The following is a 15,004-nucleotide window of genomic DNA, read 5'->3' as shown; positions in this document are numbered from 1 at the left end:
AACTCAGGTCCTGCTCCATAGTCCTGAGATCGAGCCCAGGGAAGTGCTCCCTGCTCATCAGTGAATCTGCTTCTCCCTCTCCCTCTGTCACTCGCCCTGTTTGTGCTTCCTTGCTCTCTCTCTGTGCAAAATTAAAAAAAAAAAAAACCCTTAAAAATAGAATAATAAAATAAAATAAATTCCAGTTAGTTAACATGCACTCTACTATTAGTTTTAAGTATACAACACATGGTTCAACACTTCCATTTAGTACCAGGTTCTAATCACAAGTGCCTTCCTTAATCCTCATCACCTATCTCACAAATCCCCCCACTTCCCCTGCCAACCACCAGTGTGTTCTCTATAGTGAAGACTCTGTTTCTTTGTTTGCCTCTCTCTCTTTTTCCACTATTCTAATTTGCTTTGTTTCTTAAATTCCACGCGAGTGAAATCATATGGTATTTCTCTGTCTCTGACTTATTTCACTTAGTATAATACACTCGAGCTCCATCCATATCATTACAAATCACGAGTTCATTCTTTTTTGTGGCTTAGTAATATTCCATCCAAACTACATCATCCTTATCCATTCCTCCACTGATGGACATTTGGGCTGTTTCCACAGTTTGCTTACTGTAAATAATGCTGCTAAAAACACCGGGGTGCGTGTATCCCTTTGAATTAGTATTTTTGTATCCTTTGGGTAAATACCCAGGAGGGCAGTTGCTGGATCAGAGGGTAGATCTACTTTTAATCTTTCAGAGGAACCTTCCCACTGTGTTCCAGAATGGCTGCACGGGATTACATGCCCACCGACTTCAGGAGTGCTCCCCTTTCTCCGCAGTGAGCAAAGACACAGATATACAGAAATTACAAGCATAGGAAGCTATCTACTTGCTGCTCCTCAACAGAATAAAAGCTCTATTTGGCAAGCCCAGAGCTAACGTCATACTCGGTGGAGAAAGGCTGAAAGCTTCCCTACTGGGATCAGAAACACGACAAGGGTGCTCATCCTCACCACTTCCATTCAGCATAGTACTGAGAGTCTTAGCCAGAGCAGTTGGGCAAGAAAAAGCATAGAACAGGAGGAATAAAGAGGACATGAGAGGAGATTTTTGAGAGGAACAGACACATTCATTATTTTCAGGTATGAATGACTTCTCTGCATGCGTGTGCCAAAAATTATTAAATTGTATACTTTCAATATGTTGGATTTCTTATATATCAACTACAACTCAATAAAGTAGTTAAAAACTATACGTCCATATATGAAATATTACTTAAAGTACAAATTTTTTAAAATGTGAGGTTGGTAAAAAGACTTTTTCTTCACATTTCCTGCATGGTCCACCAGAGGGCGGCAGAGCTGCTTCGTGCCCTGGAGCTTCCCCAGCGCACCAGCATCCCAGCAGGGTCTGACCCTCCCCAGCCTCACTCAGTCACAGTCCTCCTGGCTCTCCAGGCCCCCACACTGGACCCCGTCAGCCCCTCCGGCCAGACAGGCGTCTGCCAACTGAGACTGGTCCTTCTGTGGGCAGCTCGTCCCCCCACACCCTCTGTCCTTCTAGGGGCAAAGGTCCAATCACCATTAGGTCACATTCTCAGAAGGGCTCCATGTGACCCCCCCATCAGCTGAGACCCCCTGACATGCTCCAGACGCACCAAAAAATATCTCTTCCTGGCCCTGCTCTGGATTATAATGACTCCTCAGTGCCACGATTTCCCGAGTGCCTGTGTCCCTGTTACAGGGTAAACCCCACGAGTCCAGGGCCCACATCTGTCCTGTTCTCCGTGGATTCCCAGGACCCAGCCCAGGGCCTGACACATCACAGATGCCCAGTAAATACTCGTTAAATGGATGAGGGAAACCACACAATGTCCCTCACCATGTGATTCTGGGGTCAGAGCCTCTTCCCTGTAGACCCAGGGCACTGGCATCAGCATGGGACGAGGCCAGCACGTGCCCAAGGCTGTCCCTGTAAGGCTGTCAGGCCTTTCCCCCTCCTAGATTCAGGACGGAGGACAGGGCCTCCTACAGTTAGAGGTCAGACACCCATTCATTCCCAAAAGAGGGACACCCTCTCCCATCTCTGTCTTGTGACTGTCTTCTCTCCCCAGAGGGCCTGGGTGGGCAGCTGTGTCCTTCCTCTTCTCTCAGAGATCTGACCTGGTACAGATTCTGGATCACCAGCCCAGGTGCAGTTATGACCAGGGGAGCTCAGAGCCCTACCCTGACCTCCAAAGACATCAGGGGGTGACACCCTGAAGGCCCCTGGTCTGTGGGGACAGCTGCTGTGTCCCCCTGAAGATTTCTCAGCAGCCCAAGGAGTCCTGGGGAATGAGAAAAACTTCCTGGGCAGGCGGGACAGGAGAACCGAGATATGCCTGTGTTTCCCTGGGGCTGAGGATCTCCTCCCCTTAAACAGAGACAGCCCTGGGATCCCTCAGCTGAGTCTCTGGGTGCAGCTGCTCCAGCTCCTGGTTCCTGGGGGAAACCTAGAGCAGAGAAGAGACAGGGACAGAGGTGACTTGGATGCAATCAAGCGTCCCCTCTGCCCTCTGTGATGGGGAGACAGGGCATTGTGGTGCTCAGTCCCCCAGGCTGGGTTTTTCCCCAAAGCTCAAGAGACCTCTACTAGGTCATTCTTTGAAATCTCCAGGACATAGAGCCCCAGCTGAGGGAGCACATCCCTCTGGTAAGGCAGTTCTCCTGACACAGGATCAGGAATCTTCTGGACAGTGCCTGTCCTCTCCCTGGGCTCATGCTGCCCTAGGATGGAGTCGGGTCATCTGGGACCCACAAGGACCAGGACCCAGGCTGACCAGTCCCTCACCTCTGCCTAGGGCTCAGGGACCCTGACATCCTTTGGAGACTGGTCAGCATCCCTGGCAGCCCCTCAGCATAGCCTCCAGGGGGGACATAGGGACATACAGACAGCACACAAGACATAAAACCCTGAAGCTGGCTTTGGCTAAGGAGGTGGAGGGGAAGCCTGGTTTCCATCCCTTTCTCCAGCAGACCTTCTGGGTCCCTCCCATGTGCCTGTTCTGTCCGACCCGCTCCTTCTGGGGCCCTAGAACCATCCTGATCTGTCAGGGATCCCTGTTCAGCTCCCCATTCCCTGCCTGGCACCACTTGCGGGGGAGACAGGGTGACCACAGGAAAGTCCCCCAGGCAGAGGACACGGGCTTCCCAGGATGCTCAGAAGCACCTGGACGGTCTCTGGGCCACAGTTCAGCCAACAGACACAGAGAGGGAGGGTCTCCTCAAAACCTTCCTGGGAGCTCCAGCCACCTGTCCTCCCACCACCTCCTCTCTTCCCAGGACACGCAGGTAAACCCCCTTCCCGCCTGAGAACTAGCTCCTGAGACACCTGGTCCTGGGTCTCTGGTCCTGAAACCAGAGGCCGGGCTGGGGACACAAAGGGATGGACCCTGGGTCCCTCACCAGTCATCACCCGGCCTGCTCCTTTCTCACCCCCAGAGTCATCTCGGGGACGTTGTTGCCAGGAGTCAATCCAACCCCCCAGAGCCTGTAAGAACACTGGGGAGACTGGTACCCAGCTGGGCTTCTCTGGAATAATCCCCTGGATTTGGGGACCCTGGGGATCTGTATGTGGTGCCCACAGACTCAAATCCAGGACACAGCAGAGGCCAACTGGGAGTAGAGAGGGGTCATCCTCTAAGTTAACCGGGTCCCATCAGTCTGGCTATTCACAGTGTGCTCCCCGGGCCGGGATGACCAGCATCACCTGGGAGCTTATAGGGGCCGACTCTGGGGTCCACACCACACCTGCTGAGTCAGAATCTGCATTTTCACAGGATCTGCAGACCCTCCGTGGGCACAGGAGAGGGAGAGGTGGCCCCACCCCACATCATGGGGTCTCAGCCTGGACGGGCATCTGCTGAAGCAGCATTTCTAGGTGTCAGCTGGGCGTTCACAGTCTTGATAAAGTTCCACAGGTGACTCCAGCGCACAGTGGGGGTGACATCCCTGTGACGAGAGTTCCTGAGGCAGCCCCCAGGCTCCTGCTCTGAAGGGAAAGCCACCAGGGGAGGAGAGAGGGCTGTGTGGGCGCTGACCCTGCACTGTGCCCCTGAGCTGTGGGGGTCACCGGACCCCAATGCCACAGGCTTGTGCTTGTCCAAACAAGGGCATGTGCACTCTCGCATATGGTGGGAAATCACAGGTGAAGAGGGAGAGGCCTCAGCAGTTCCCAGGGAACCGCAGTGTAGACAGAAATGAAAGGGGAAGAAGAGGACAAGGGATTCATGGGAAACAGGTGGGGAAGGGGGGAAGGGGACCTGGCAGAGACCCCGCCCCCCGCCCACGTGACCCCTGCCCAGAACTCCTGCCCCCAGAGGCCTCTCAGCACAGAGAGAGGAAGGCAGGCAGAGCTGACAGGACAGGACAGTAGTGCCACTGAGCGTTTCTGGAGCAAAAGCTGTTCTCACAGAGGGAGGGACAGAGCGGGCAGCAGGCACCATGGAGTCCCCCTTGGCCCGTACCCAACGAGGACATCTCCCCTGGCAGGAGATCCTGCTGGCAGGTGAGAGGGATGATTCCTGGGAAGGGGTGGGAGGATGGGAGGACAGGCAGGGTGGGGTCTCCCTGGGAAGACAGGGCTCTGAGAGGGGACAGGGGAGCAGGGCAGGACAGCGGAGCCGGCTCAGCAACAGGAAAATCACATGATCTGGAAGTGGTGAGCCAAGGGCTGTTTCCCAAGTTACCTATCACTGAGGACTGAATTTGGGAAACTTATGGTAACAACAACCAGGGACCCTAATCCCAGCCCCTTCCCACCAACCTTAGATCCTGACAGATAAACGCCAGACGCAGAGGACACTGGGGCACATTCGTGCAGCCATGGGTGTCTGCAGCCTGCCCCACCACTGGGGTATAGCACAGATCAGATGAGTCCCTGCCCTCCCCGAGCTCACTTCTGTGGGGAGGAAGACAGACATGCAGAGACATCTAGAATGTGATGTCAGGTACTGACAAGCACCAGGAAGGGAACAGAGCAGGGAAAGGTCAGAACGTGAAGACAGAGGGTCTTTAGAGGAGGTGGTCAGGGCAAGTCTCTCCCCAGGACACCCTGAGTGTGACCAGGTATCCGAGGGCAGGAAGGGAGTGAGCGACAGACATGTGAGGAAGAGTGTTCGACTCTGAGGAAATTAAGTTCAGAAGCACTGAAGTAGTGTGGTCATGCCTGACCTTGACCAGCAGGAGACACACACACACACACACACACACACACACACACACACCCCAAGGATGGAGCATTAGGACCTGCTCCGGGTCCAGGGCCACAGCTTTCCCTCCCAACACATAGGTCCAAACACTGATCCATTTTTCTCTCTTCCCTCCTAGTCTCTTTCTTAACCTTCTGGAACCCGCCCACCACTGCCCAACTCACTGTGGAATCGGTGCCGCCCAATGCTGCCGAAGGGAAGGACGTTCTTCTGCGAGTCCACAGTCTGCCTGGGGATCTTCTAGGCTGTAACTGGTTCAGAGGGGAAACTGCAAATACCAGCCATCAAATTCTATTATATGTAGTAGACACACAAGTAACTACCCCAGGGCCTGCACACAGCGGCAGAGAGACAATATACCCCAATGGGTCCCTGCTGTTCCAGAGAGTCACCCTGAACGACACAGGATACTACACCCTACAAATCGTGAGGAAAAATGCTCAAGTGGAACAAGGAACAGGACAAATCCGCGTATTCCGTGAGTAATTCATCTCTCACCTCTGGTGTTGGGTGGGGTGAATTCTACGTCACACACACGGGACTCACAGGCCTGGACGGGGCCTCCGTCCCCCTCGGCATTATATCCCGTGTTGAGGTTCGAGCATTTGGGGCAGGACACACACAGTGGAGACAAATTTCCTAGGGTCGGAATTCCTTTCTCGGGATCCAGACTCTGGGATCCTCTGAGGAAGACCCTGCAGGACCCAGTCAGGACCAGGCCTGAGGGGCCCTGGGATCCTCCCCAGAGCTCAGCCCAGAATGCCCCTGCCCAGACCACTGCCTTGGGGCAGCTGATCCTAGTGAGCCTGGGGGGGTCTGTGCCAGGGTGGGGTTAGGCTCCTGGGCGGAGCTGACTGGGAGCAACCACTTCCCGGCTGCCCGAGCTGCTCAGCAGCCAGTGCTCAGTCTCAAGGCCACATCTGGGGAGGGCAGAGCCTGGTCCTTCACCTGAGATTCAGCATGGACAGCACACACGTAAAAAGTCCCCAGTCCGTTAGCCAAGTGCTGTGGGGGATTTGGGGGAATGCAGAGGAAGGTCAGCGCCCCCAGGGAGGAACAGAGCAGAGAAGTGCTCCTGGGGGCTCCTCCTGCACCAAGAATCAGGCCCCGGGGTCTTCTCTTGTGGAGAGGAGCAGACACGGTGTCATTTGATTGGCCAGCTGCTACAGAGCAGATTGAGGTCAGGGATTTGGGTTCGTTTAAAGGTTAATTCACAGGGATGGCAAGCAGAGATCATTTATCGTTATTCCTACTGTATTAAGGGGAAACTGAGGCACAGGTAGACACAGTCACTGAATCAGGGTCACCGAGACTGATGACAGCAGATCAGAGTTCCCCGGGTTCTGTGTGCAGACACAGCCCCGTCCTCTCCTCCATGAGAGGGAGGGATGCAGGTGTGGGCAGTGAGAGCAAACGGAGGCTCACTCCGTGTTTGCTCGACAACCATGTGACCTGCATGAACAATCAGAGGCAGAATGACCTGGCTGCCCCTCACGTGGCGATTCTCACTTTCCTGGGTGGCACTTGAGATCAGATTGATTCCTGATATGTTGCTGTTGGTCCCACTGCGTGTCAGGCAAAGGACTTGCCTTCTCCTGTCGACTCTGCACCTGAAACCAGCCCAGGGTCCACGTGTAACAAACTCAGTTGCTTTTGTTTAGGAGGGAAGGAGTGAGCAGTGTGGGTATCTCTCCAGCTGTGGGCAGGGAGCCTGTGTGGCCAGAGCTCCCAGGACACTGCACCGGGACGCCTCTCTGAAGAGATGATGGGTCATTCGTCCCTTACCACCCCTGCTCTCTGCTCATCCCCTCGCTCTCTGCTTGGTCATTGGACTCAGCCCTGCCATGGATGGGGTCTCTGCCTAAGTCACTCATTATCAAACAGTGGGGCAGAGCTGCCCCCTGCAGGGCCTGGGGCTGAGTACTGAACTGACCTCGGGGCTTATTCCTGGTGTCCCCGGGTGTCCTTTCTGCTCAGACCCCATCCCCAGGCTGGGCTGTCAGGTCAGGGAAGGGCCAGGAGAGGTCTGGGGCCCTCTGTGACTCTGTCCTGTGTCTTCCACGACCCAGTGCTGCTCTGTAATTGACATTGGAGAAAGCCTGTGGCATCAGACACACAGAGCAGGGGCTTTACTTTCTCGGAGACTCAGATCCTCATGCGTTTGTCTTGAGATACACAGACCTGCCTTATGCTTTGAAGGACTCGGGTTGGCTGAGAGCTGAGAGATGCCAACTCTGATTCAAGATGCTTGTGAAGGAATCACAGGTACCATCCAGGGCAATGTTCTCTCTCTTGTCTGCACAGCGGATTTACCCAAACCCAACATCACAAGCAACAACTCTGACCCCGTGGAGAATGCGGATTCTGTAGTTTTAACGTGTGAACCTCAGACTCAGAGCACAAGCTACCTGTGGTCAGTAAACAGGAAGAGCCTCCCGGCCAGCGCCAGGCTGAAGCTGTCCCTGGACAACAGGACTCTCACTATACACCGTGTCACAAGGAATGACACAGGACCCTATGAGTGTGAGACCCGGAACCCAGCGAGTGCCGGTCGTAGTGACCCATTCACCCTGAATGTTCTCTGTGAGTAACTTCCCTTCCTACCTGGCCCACGCTGCCAGCCCAAATCCACACTGCCAGAGGCCAGGCCACATCCATCCTTCTGGGGTCCGAGTCCATGACTCTCAGCTGGACCCCCAGGGCGGACATGGCTTCTCATCCCAGGGAAACGTGGGCAGACCCAGCCTAAGCCAAGATGAGGAGGGGATGGGCTGCTCCTCCCTGAGAGGGTCACCAGCCTATGATGGGACACAGGTGACTGTCTGAGACCCAGGCTCAGTGAAAACACGTGGATTCTGGTTGAGAGTTTCTCAAGGTTGAGACCCAGCTCAGAGGGACACTGTGGCCTAATACAGGCCAGGAGCTTCCCCTTCCCTCGGATTACATCACGTGTGGCTTTATTCTGTTTGCTCCAGATGGCCCGGACGCCCCCACCATTTCCCCCTCAGACTCTCACTACCGTCCAGGGGCCAGCCTCAGGCTCTCCTGCCACGCAGCCTCTAACCCACCCGCATGGTACTCTTGGCTTGTCAATGGGAGGCCCCAGCCATTCACACAGGAGCTCTTTATCCCCAGCCTCACTGCGAATGATAGTGGAGCCTATACCTGCATCGCCTCTAACTCTGGCACTCGCCTCAATAAGACCACAGTCCAGACTATCACAGTCTCTGGTAAGTGGATTCCTGGAGCGTCTGAACTGATGTCGTGGTGAAGGTCTGTCTGGCTTTCAGAAAAGAGCCTAGAAGAACATATTTTCCACAAGCAAATACCTAATGTGTCCCTGAACTCACCCATTACATGTCAGCAGACCCTTCCTCCCCTTGCTCTCTGATATGTCATGGCAGACCTTGGGTTCAGCCTGGAATGTGGGGAGGGGTTTTCTCAGCTCCAGAATGTCCCATGGGTCAAAGGGGGCTTTGAAATGGGGAAGAAGAAGGATCCTCTGTGTCAAGTTCATTTCTGTTGTTCTTGAATTGCAGAAGTCCTTCATATAATCCGGATATTAATCTCTTAGCAGATATGGTTTGCAAATGTATCCTTCTAATCCATTGGTTGCCCTCATATTTTCTTTGTTAGTGGACTTTAGTTGACACACAATGTGGCATAGTTTCAGGTGTACAACGTAGGGATTGGACAACTCTGTATGTTATGTTCCATTCAACACAATGGAGCTCTAATCTGTCCCCATGCAGCCCCATTACAATACCATTGACTGTATTTCCTATGCCATACATTTCATCCCTATATCCTATTCATTCCATAACCAGTGCTACCATTCTCTGGATTGTGTCTTTTGATGCACAGAAGTTTCCGTTTTGATGCAATCCTATTCATCTATTTTTTCTTTTATTGTCATTGCTTTGGTTGTCACATCTAAGAAATCATTGGGAACTCCAGTTTCAATAAGTTTTTCCTTTACGTTTTCTTCTTAGACTTTTACAGTTTTGACTCATATATTTAGATGTTCGCTCTATTTATGTTAATTTTTGTACATACAGTAAGGTCGTGTCCAACTTCATTCATTTGCATGGATATCCAGTGTTTCCAACACCATCTATTGAGTAGATCTTTTTCATCATTGATTGGTCTTGACAACCTACCTGAAAATCCTTGGACTACGTGTGCCAGGGTTTGTTTCTGGGGTGCTTATTCTATTCCGTTGGTCTTTGTGTCTGTCTTTATTCCACATCCTTATTAGTATCGGTCCTGTAGCTTTGCAGTCAGGAAGTAGGAGTTCTCCGACTTTGTTCTTTCTCAAAATATTTTTGGCTGTTTGAGGCCCCTGAGAAACTGTGTGAATTTTTGGAAATTCGTATTTCTATAAAAAATATTTCCTTAAGTATTAGTTCGGGAGGCACCTGGCTGGCTCAACCGGTGGAGCATGTGACTCCTGATCTTGGGGTTGTTGGTTTGAGCCCCACATTGGGTGTAGAGATTACTTAAAATCTTAAAAAAAGGAATTTGATAGGAATTACATTGACTCTGTGGATCTCTTTGGCTAACACTGTCATCTTAACAATGTTAGGTCTCACCATCTATGGACATGGGAAGTCTTTGCATTTCTTTGTGCCCTCTGTACTTTCTTTCAGCAATGTTCTACAGATTTCCATATACGGTCTATTGACTCACTAAGTTCATTCCTAAGTATTTCATTGTTTCCTAAGTATTTTTTTCTTTTTAATGTTACTGTAAATCGAATTGTTTTCCTAATTTCTTTTTTGAGTACTTCACTGTTACTGTTAGCAGCACTGTGATTTTGTATATTGATTTTGTAGCCTGTACATTTGTTGAAATTGTTTAATAATCCAATATTTGTTTTCTGGATTCTTTAGAGTTTTGTACATATAATTTCATGTCATCTGCAAAGAGACATAATTTTACTTATTCTTTTCCAATTTGATTGCATTCTGTGTTTTCTCCTCCTAATTATTTTGGACTGGACTTCTGTACTGTGTTGAATACGTGTGGTGAAAGTGGCATGTTTATCTTCTACCTGATCTTAGAAGAAATGCTTTCAGTGTTTCACCATGAAGTATGATCCGAGCTCTGGGCGTTTCATGAAAGGTCTTTATTATGTTGCATTAGTTTCCTTCTATTTGTAAGGGTTCCAGTATTCTGTATACAGTAAGCGCTCTACAGAAGTTTTTCACCGTGAGATTCAATCCACAGATCTGGAAGTAAAAGTCTTCTTCAGACTGAGAAATCCTGTATATTGAAAACTCTATGATTCCTAAATTTATGAAGAATGGGTGGTCTGCTCTCCTTCCCTAGTAAATTATAACAGTGTAAATGCCTTCCCTACTTTACGTGAAGCTGCCTTGAAAGACATAGAGGGGCTGCGAATCTTCCTTCCCCAACATACATGGAAAGGTATATAAGGAACGAGGCCTGATCTTTTAGAGTCAGAAAAGTTCAAGAAAATCACGCATAGGTCCATGGGAAAGAATTCCTCCTGATAATGAGGCTGCTGGCCATGTGGGCTAAGAGGTTCCTGGTGCTGATACTACAGAGATGTCCAGGCAGAGCAGACACATGACAGAGGGTCAGAGGGGGAAGTACAGCCCTCTCCTTACAGATCATCACCTGAACAGAGACACTCAGCCTTCTACAGACAGCAAGGCCATCCTCTCAGGCCCCTTTACAGAGCTCGCTGGGACCCTCGGAGTGGCTGGCATCTCAGAGGAAGTTGTGGCTGCAGTCCCCAGGCCCATTCTCCTTCCATCACCTCCTGTGTTTCTCCACAGAGCCAATGGCTCAGCCCTTTGTCCAGGCCAACAACACCACAGTCACAGAACATAAGGACTCTATGGTCCTGACCTGCTCCACAAATAATCCTGGGGTCTCCAACCACTGGTTCTTCAATGGCCAGAGTCTAAAGCTCGTGGAAAGAATGGTTCTGTCCCAGGACAACAGCACCCTCACTGTAGACCCTGTCAGGAAGGAAGATCCAGGGAATTAGAGTGTGAGGTCTCCAACCTGGTCAGTTTCAGCAAAAGGGACCACATCAGGCTGGATGTGAGCTGTGAGTGACCCTCGACCTCTCCCCCTTCCTCCCTTTTATTTCATGGCAGGGGGTGTGAAATGAATGCAGGCCTGCAGGAGGTGGGAGCCTCCTTCAGAGCCTCTAGATCACTGTGGATAATATTCTCCAGAATTAGACAAATCTTGTTAGCGTCTTGGTTCTGATATGTACCAGCTGTTGGACCTCAGGCAAGATGCTCAAACTCCCGAACCTCAGTTTCCTCATCTCTAAAACTGGAAAGAACAGCTGGATCTCAGGGCAGTTGTGAGGGTTGTTAATATGAATTCATGAGATGAAATCTTGAGACAGTGTTATACACAGATTCAGGCTCAATGAAATGCAGCAGCTATTGTTCTTTTGTTAGTAATGTTTTTGTTACTAGCTGTAATGTCTCAGGGAATTGGGATTAAGTGTTGTCTGATCACGTGCCAGCTCTCTGATCTTCGGTCTTTACTGAAGTCCTTCACACACTCGGATGCTCATTTGCACAGTGGGGATGACACCCGGCCCCCTTGTGGGCAGGGAAGCAGCAGAAGAGCTAAGCGTAAAGTATTTCTCACGTGCCTGGCGCACAGCCAACCTCAAAGGCAGACAACTAATGTTATTCTCTTTAATCAGCGTTGAGGGGACAGTTAAGGGCATCCCTCTAAGACCGTCAATGATGATGGAACAGAAGACAAGGGGAAAAGGCATCATGTGAGAGGAAAATGAACATGATGCCGGTGCTGCCCCTGGGGGTGAGGGCACAATGTGAGGATTAAAGCAAGTCCACAGTTTCACTGTGAGGAACAGAAATGGTTCAGGTGCTGAGGAGATGGGACACTGTGGTGACAACACACATGCCAGTCAGACCTCAATGGCCTTTCTTCCTCCCTAACCAGGTCCCTTCCCCCACGGTCCCTCCTGGCTTCCCCGGATTTGGCTTGGGATTCATTCCCTTACCTTTTTCTTCTTATTCAGATGGAAGAAGGACCATAGGTCTCCCTGTGTGGTCCATCATTGGCTTTGCAGTCGGGGTCCTGGTTGGACTGGCACTGACAGTGGCCCTGGGGTGTCTCCTGCTCCGCACAAGGACTGGAAGGTATGATGGAATTTCCCACACACTGATCCTGTCCCACAGCTGACCTCCGGCCAGGTGGGGACCCCATCCTGAACTTGGACTCTGGTCTGGCTCTTCCAGGCCTCCCAACTACCCCCTGAATTTTCCCTCTTATTCCCTCTGGCTCTTTCCTCACCAGCTGCTGACTGGGTTGCTTCCTTCACAGCTTCCTTGGTTATAAATTAGGGACAATTAGAAAACAGCCCCATAGTGTTGTCCTGGTTCACTTGGCAAACCTACAGCAGTGCTGACAGGACTAAGAACTCAGTAAACAACATCTCCCGTGGTTTCTTTTAGTCCACATGCCCTGTGAGGGGGACTTACAGCGTCAGGATCTGAGGGGGGTCCTGGTCAAGGTCTCACAATGGAGAGTGGAAGAGCTTGACAGGGCAGATAGGGTCATCCCTCAAATGGCAGATGCAGGAACCACAGTCTCTGATATGTGAGACTAGAGAACCTGGGTTTGGCCTGGTAGAGGTCCTGGGATATCCTTTATGCCTCTTGTCCAGGCGGATGGAGAGGAGGACAGGCCAGTGTTGCATTTCACCATCTACTGGCCTGAGTGGGGGAGGGTCTGGCCACAGCAGGGGCAACATATTCAGGAACCCAACATACCCAGGGCTCCCCAAGTGTCCTGCACACGCAGCTATAGCCTTGAACCTTCCACTCAGACAATCCTTCATGTTTGATTCCTTTCCTTATTCGTTCATCCATTTTCACGACACTTTCTCCTAGACATCCATCATCCTGAGGGTCTTCCCCTCTGGGCTCCCAAGGCCTTTCCTTATTCCCTCTCTTTGGCCCTTCCTCTGCTAAATAGTGCTGGTAGAGAGAGGTCATCTCTAAACCCTTCCTGGAATGAGGATCTGCTTGCCCCCTGTTCTAATACCAAAGCTGTGACCTCTCCCCGTACCCTCACACATAAGCCTCATCATTCCTAGGTCCAGTGGCCAGCGTGATCTCCGAGAGCTCTGGGGCCCGGCATCCACCCCCTGTGAGTATCTCTTCAGCCTGGGTGGACTGTGAGCCCCATAGTTCTGCCCCACATTGTCCACTCCTGGCAGTCAACCCCCTGGAGCCTCTGACCCATTCTCTAGGGCTTTAACACTGGGGATCTCAACTGGCTATACTCCCTGACCCTGGAATTTGGCTCATAGGTCAATACCTGACCCTCACTAGACCCTAAAATGCTCCCCCACCCCGGGAGGTACTCCTTCTTTCCTGGTTCTCTGAGAGCTGTGGGCCTGTCCCCTCCTGGGAGGGTGGGCCCAATCTTCTTCACAGCCGTGATGCTAACACCTGTCTCTTTCCCAGGCCATGGTCCAGCTAGCAGTTCCACTTTCCCGGTAGGCCCGCCTCCTCCACCTCTCTCTCCATGGGGGGCCAGGCTGTGCAGGCTCAAGACAGGGCAACTGACCAATTCAGCAACACAGAGCAGACCCTGCTTTCCCCAGAGGTGCCAGGACAAGGCAATCCATGTTCTGGCCAGGACTGGACCCTCTTCAGGGGCACGACCACCCCCCACTATGTCCTGAGTAGTCCCCGCTCCCCTGAGATGGCCAAAGGAGAACCCTGGAGTCCACCAGGGGCAGGGTGGGCGCTGGGAGCATCAACTAGGGGTCCTGGGCTAACAGGAATGGGGCAGGGGGTGCAGTGGGCTGTGGTCGGCTACTGGCGTATGGATCAATGGGCTTGGAGAAGGCAGTTCAAGAGGCAGAACTGGTCACTCCTGTAGACAAATGACCCTCCCTCTCCGTCTACCAACACCCATTCTCTCCTGTTTAGGACTCCCTGCCCAGCCCCACCACAGCCGTTCCTATATACCAGGTGAGTGTGGGCAATGACTGCTCTGGTCCCCGAAGCCCATGGTAGATGAAGATCTTCCCCAGCCTGCCCCTGGCTGTGCTTTCACGTTCAGGAAACAGGAGAGCAAAGGGGGAACAGGAGGTAGTTTGAGGAAGCACTGGCCTGGGACAGAAACCTGTGACACAGCCAGGCTCCCAGAGAGCAGTTCAGGTGGGCCTAGAACCTAAAAGTCATCCAGATATGTTCCAAGGAGTTTACAGGGGCTCTGAGTCCTCTTCTTCTTTTACAGGAATTACGACACCCCAACACAAACATTTATGGCCAGATGAACCACAAAGCAGAAATGGCTTCTTAGTTTCCCCTGGGAACTGCTTCCAGGGGCCCTCCTGTACCCCAGACTCTAGGTGGAGTCAGGAGCCTCAGCCTGAGCCAGAGGACGACCTCTAAGCCCTGAGAACATTTAGGGACATGGAGCCAGGGTCAGGTCCCTCCCAATTTCTGGAGACCCCCACAGTCTGCCCTGAACCCAAGACAAAGGCCCCCATCTCCCAGGAAGTGGGGGTTCCCAGGTAAAGTGTCCTGACCTTTGACCCACTGGGAATGATCTGAGAGGATCTGAATAAAGAGAATGCATTCCCTCCTTGGCCCTTTTTTTGTGATTGGTCATTTCTCTTAGCAGAAATTCATCCGGGGCACCTGGCTGGCTCGGTAAATAGATCGTTCAACCCCCTTTTTTTTTTTTTTTAGATTTTATTTATTGGGGCGCCTGGGTGGCTCAGTTGTTG

At 51.7% G+C, this 15,004-nt stretch overlaps 1 protein-coding gene across 1 annotated transcript; it reads left to right on the top strand.

Annotated features, from left to right (window-relative positions):
- The first annotated feature begins 4,465 nt into the window (after positions 1-4,465).
- LOC113243246 (carcinoembryonic antigen-related cell adhesion molecule 6-like) lies at positions 4,466-14,574 on the top strand. The gene is given in 11 exon segments (XM_048223651.1): positions 4,466-4,529; positions 5,351-5,710; positions 7,537-7,815; positions 8,208-8,462; positions 11,037-11,246; positions 11,249-11,314; positions 12,275-12,395; positions 13,355-13,407; positions 13,728-13,759; positions 14,199-14,240; positions 14,509-14,574. Coding segments are annotated over 11 exon segments (1,548 nt in total).
- Positions 14,575-15,004: the final 430 nt, after the last annotated feature.

This window comes from Ursus arctos, unplaced genomic scaffold (assembly GCF_023065955.2).
Source record: "Ursus arctos isolate Adak ecotype North America unplaced genomic scaffold, UrsArc2.0 scaffold_19, whole genome shotgun sequence".
NCBI classification, from domain to species: domain Eukaryota; kingdom Metazoa; phylum Chordata; class Mammalia; order Carnivora; family Ursidae; genus Ursus; species Ursus arctos.
Note: the sequence above shows the minus strand (reverse complement) of the source record. Positions and strands in the feature narration are given on the sequence as shown.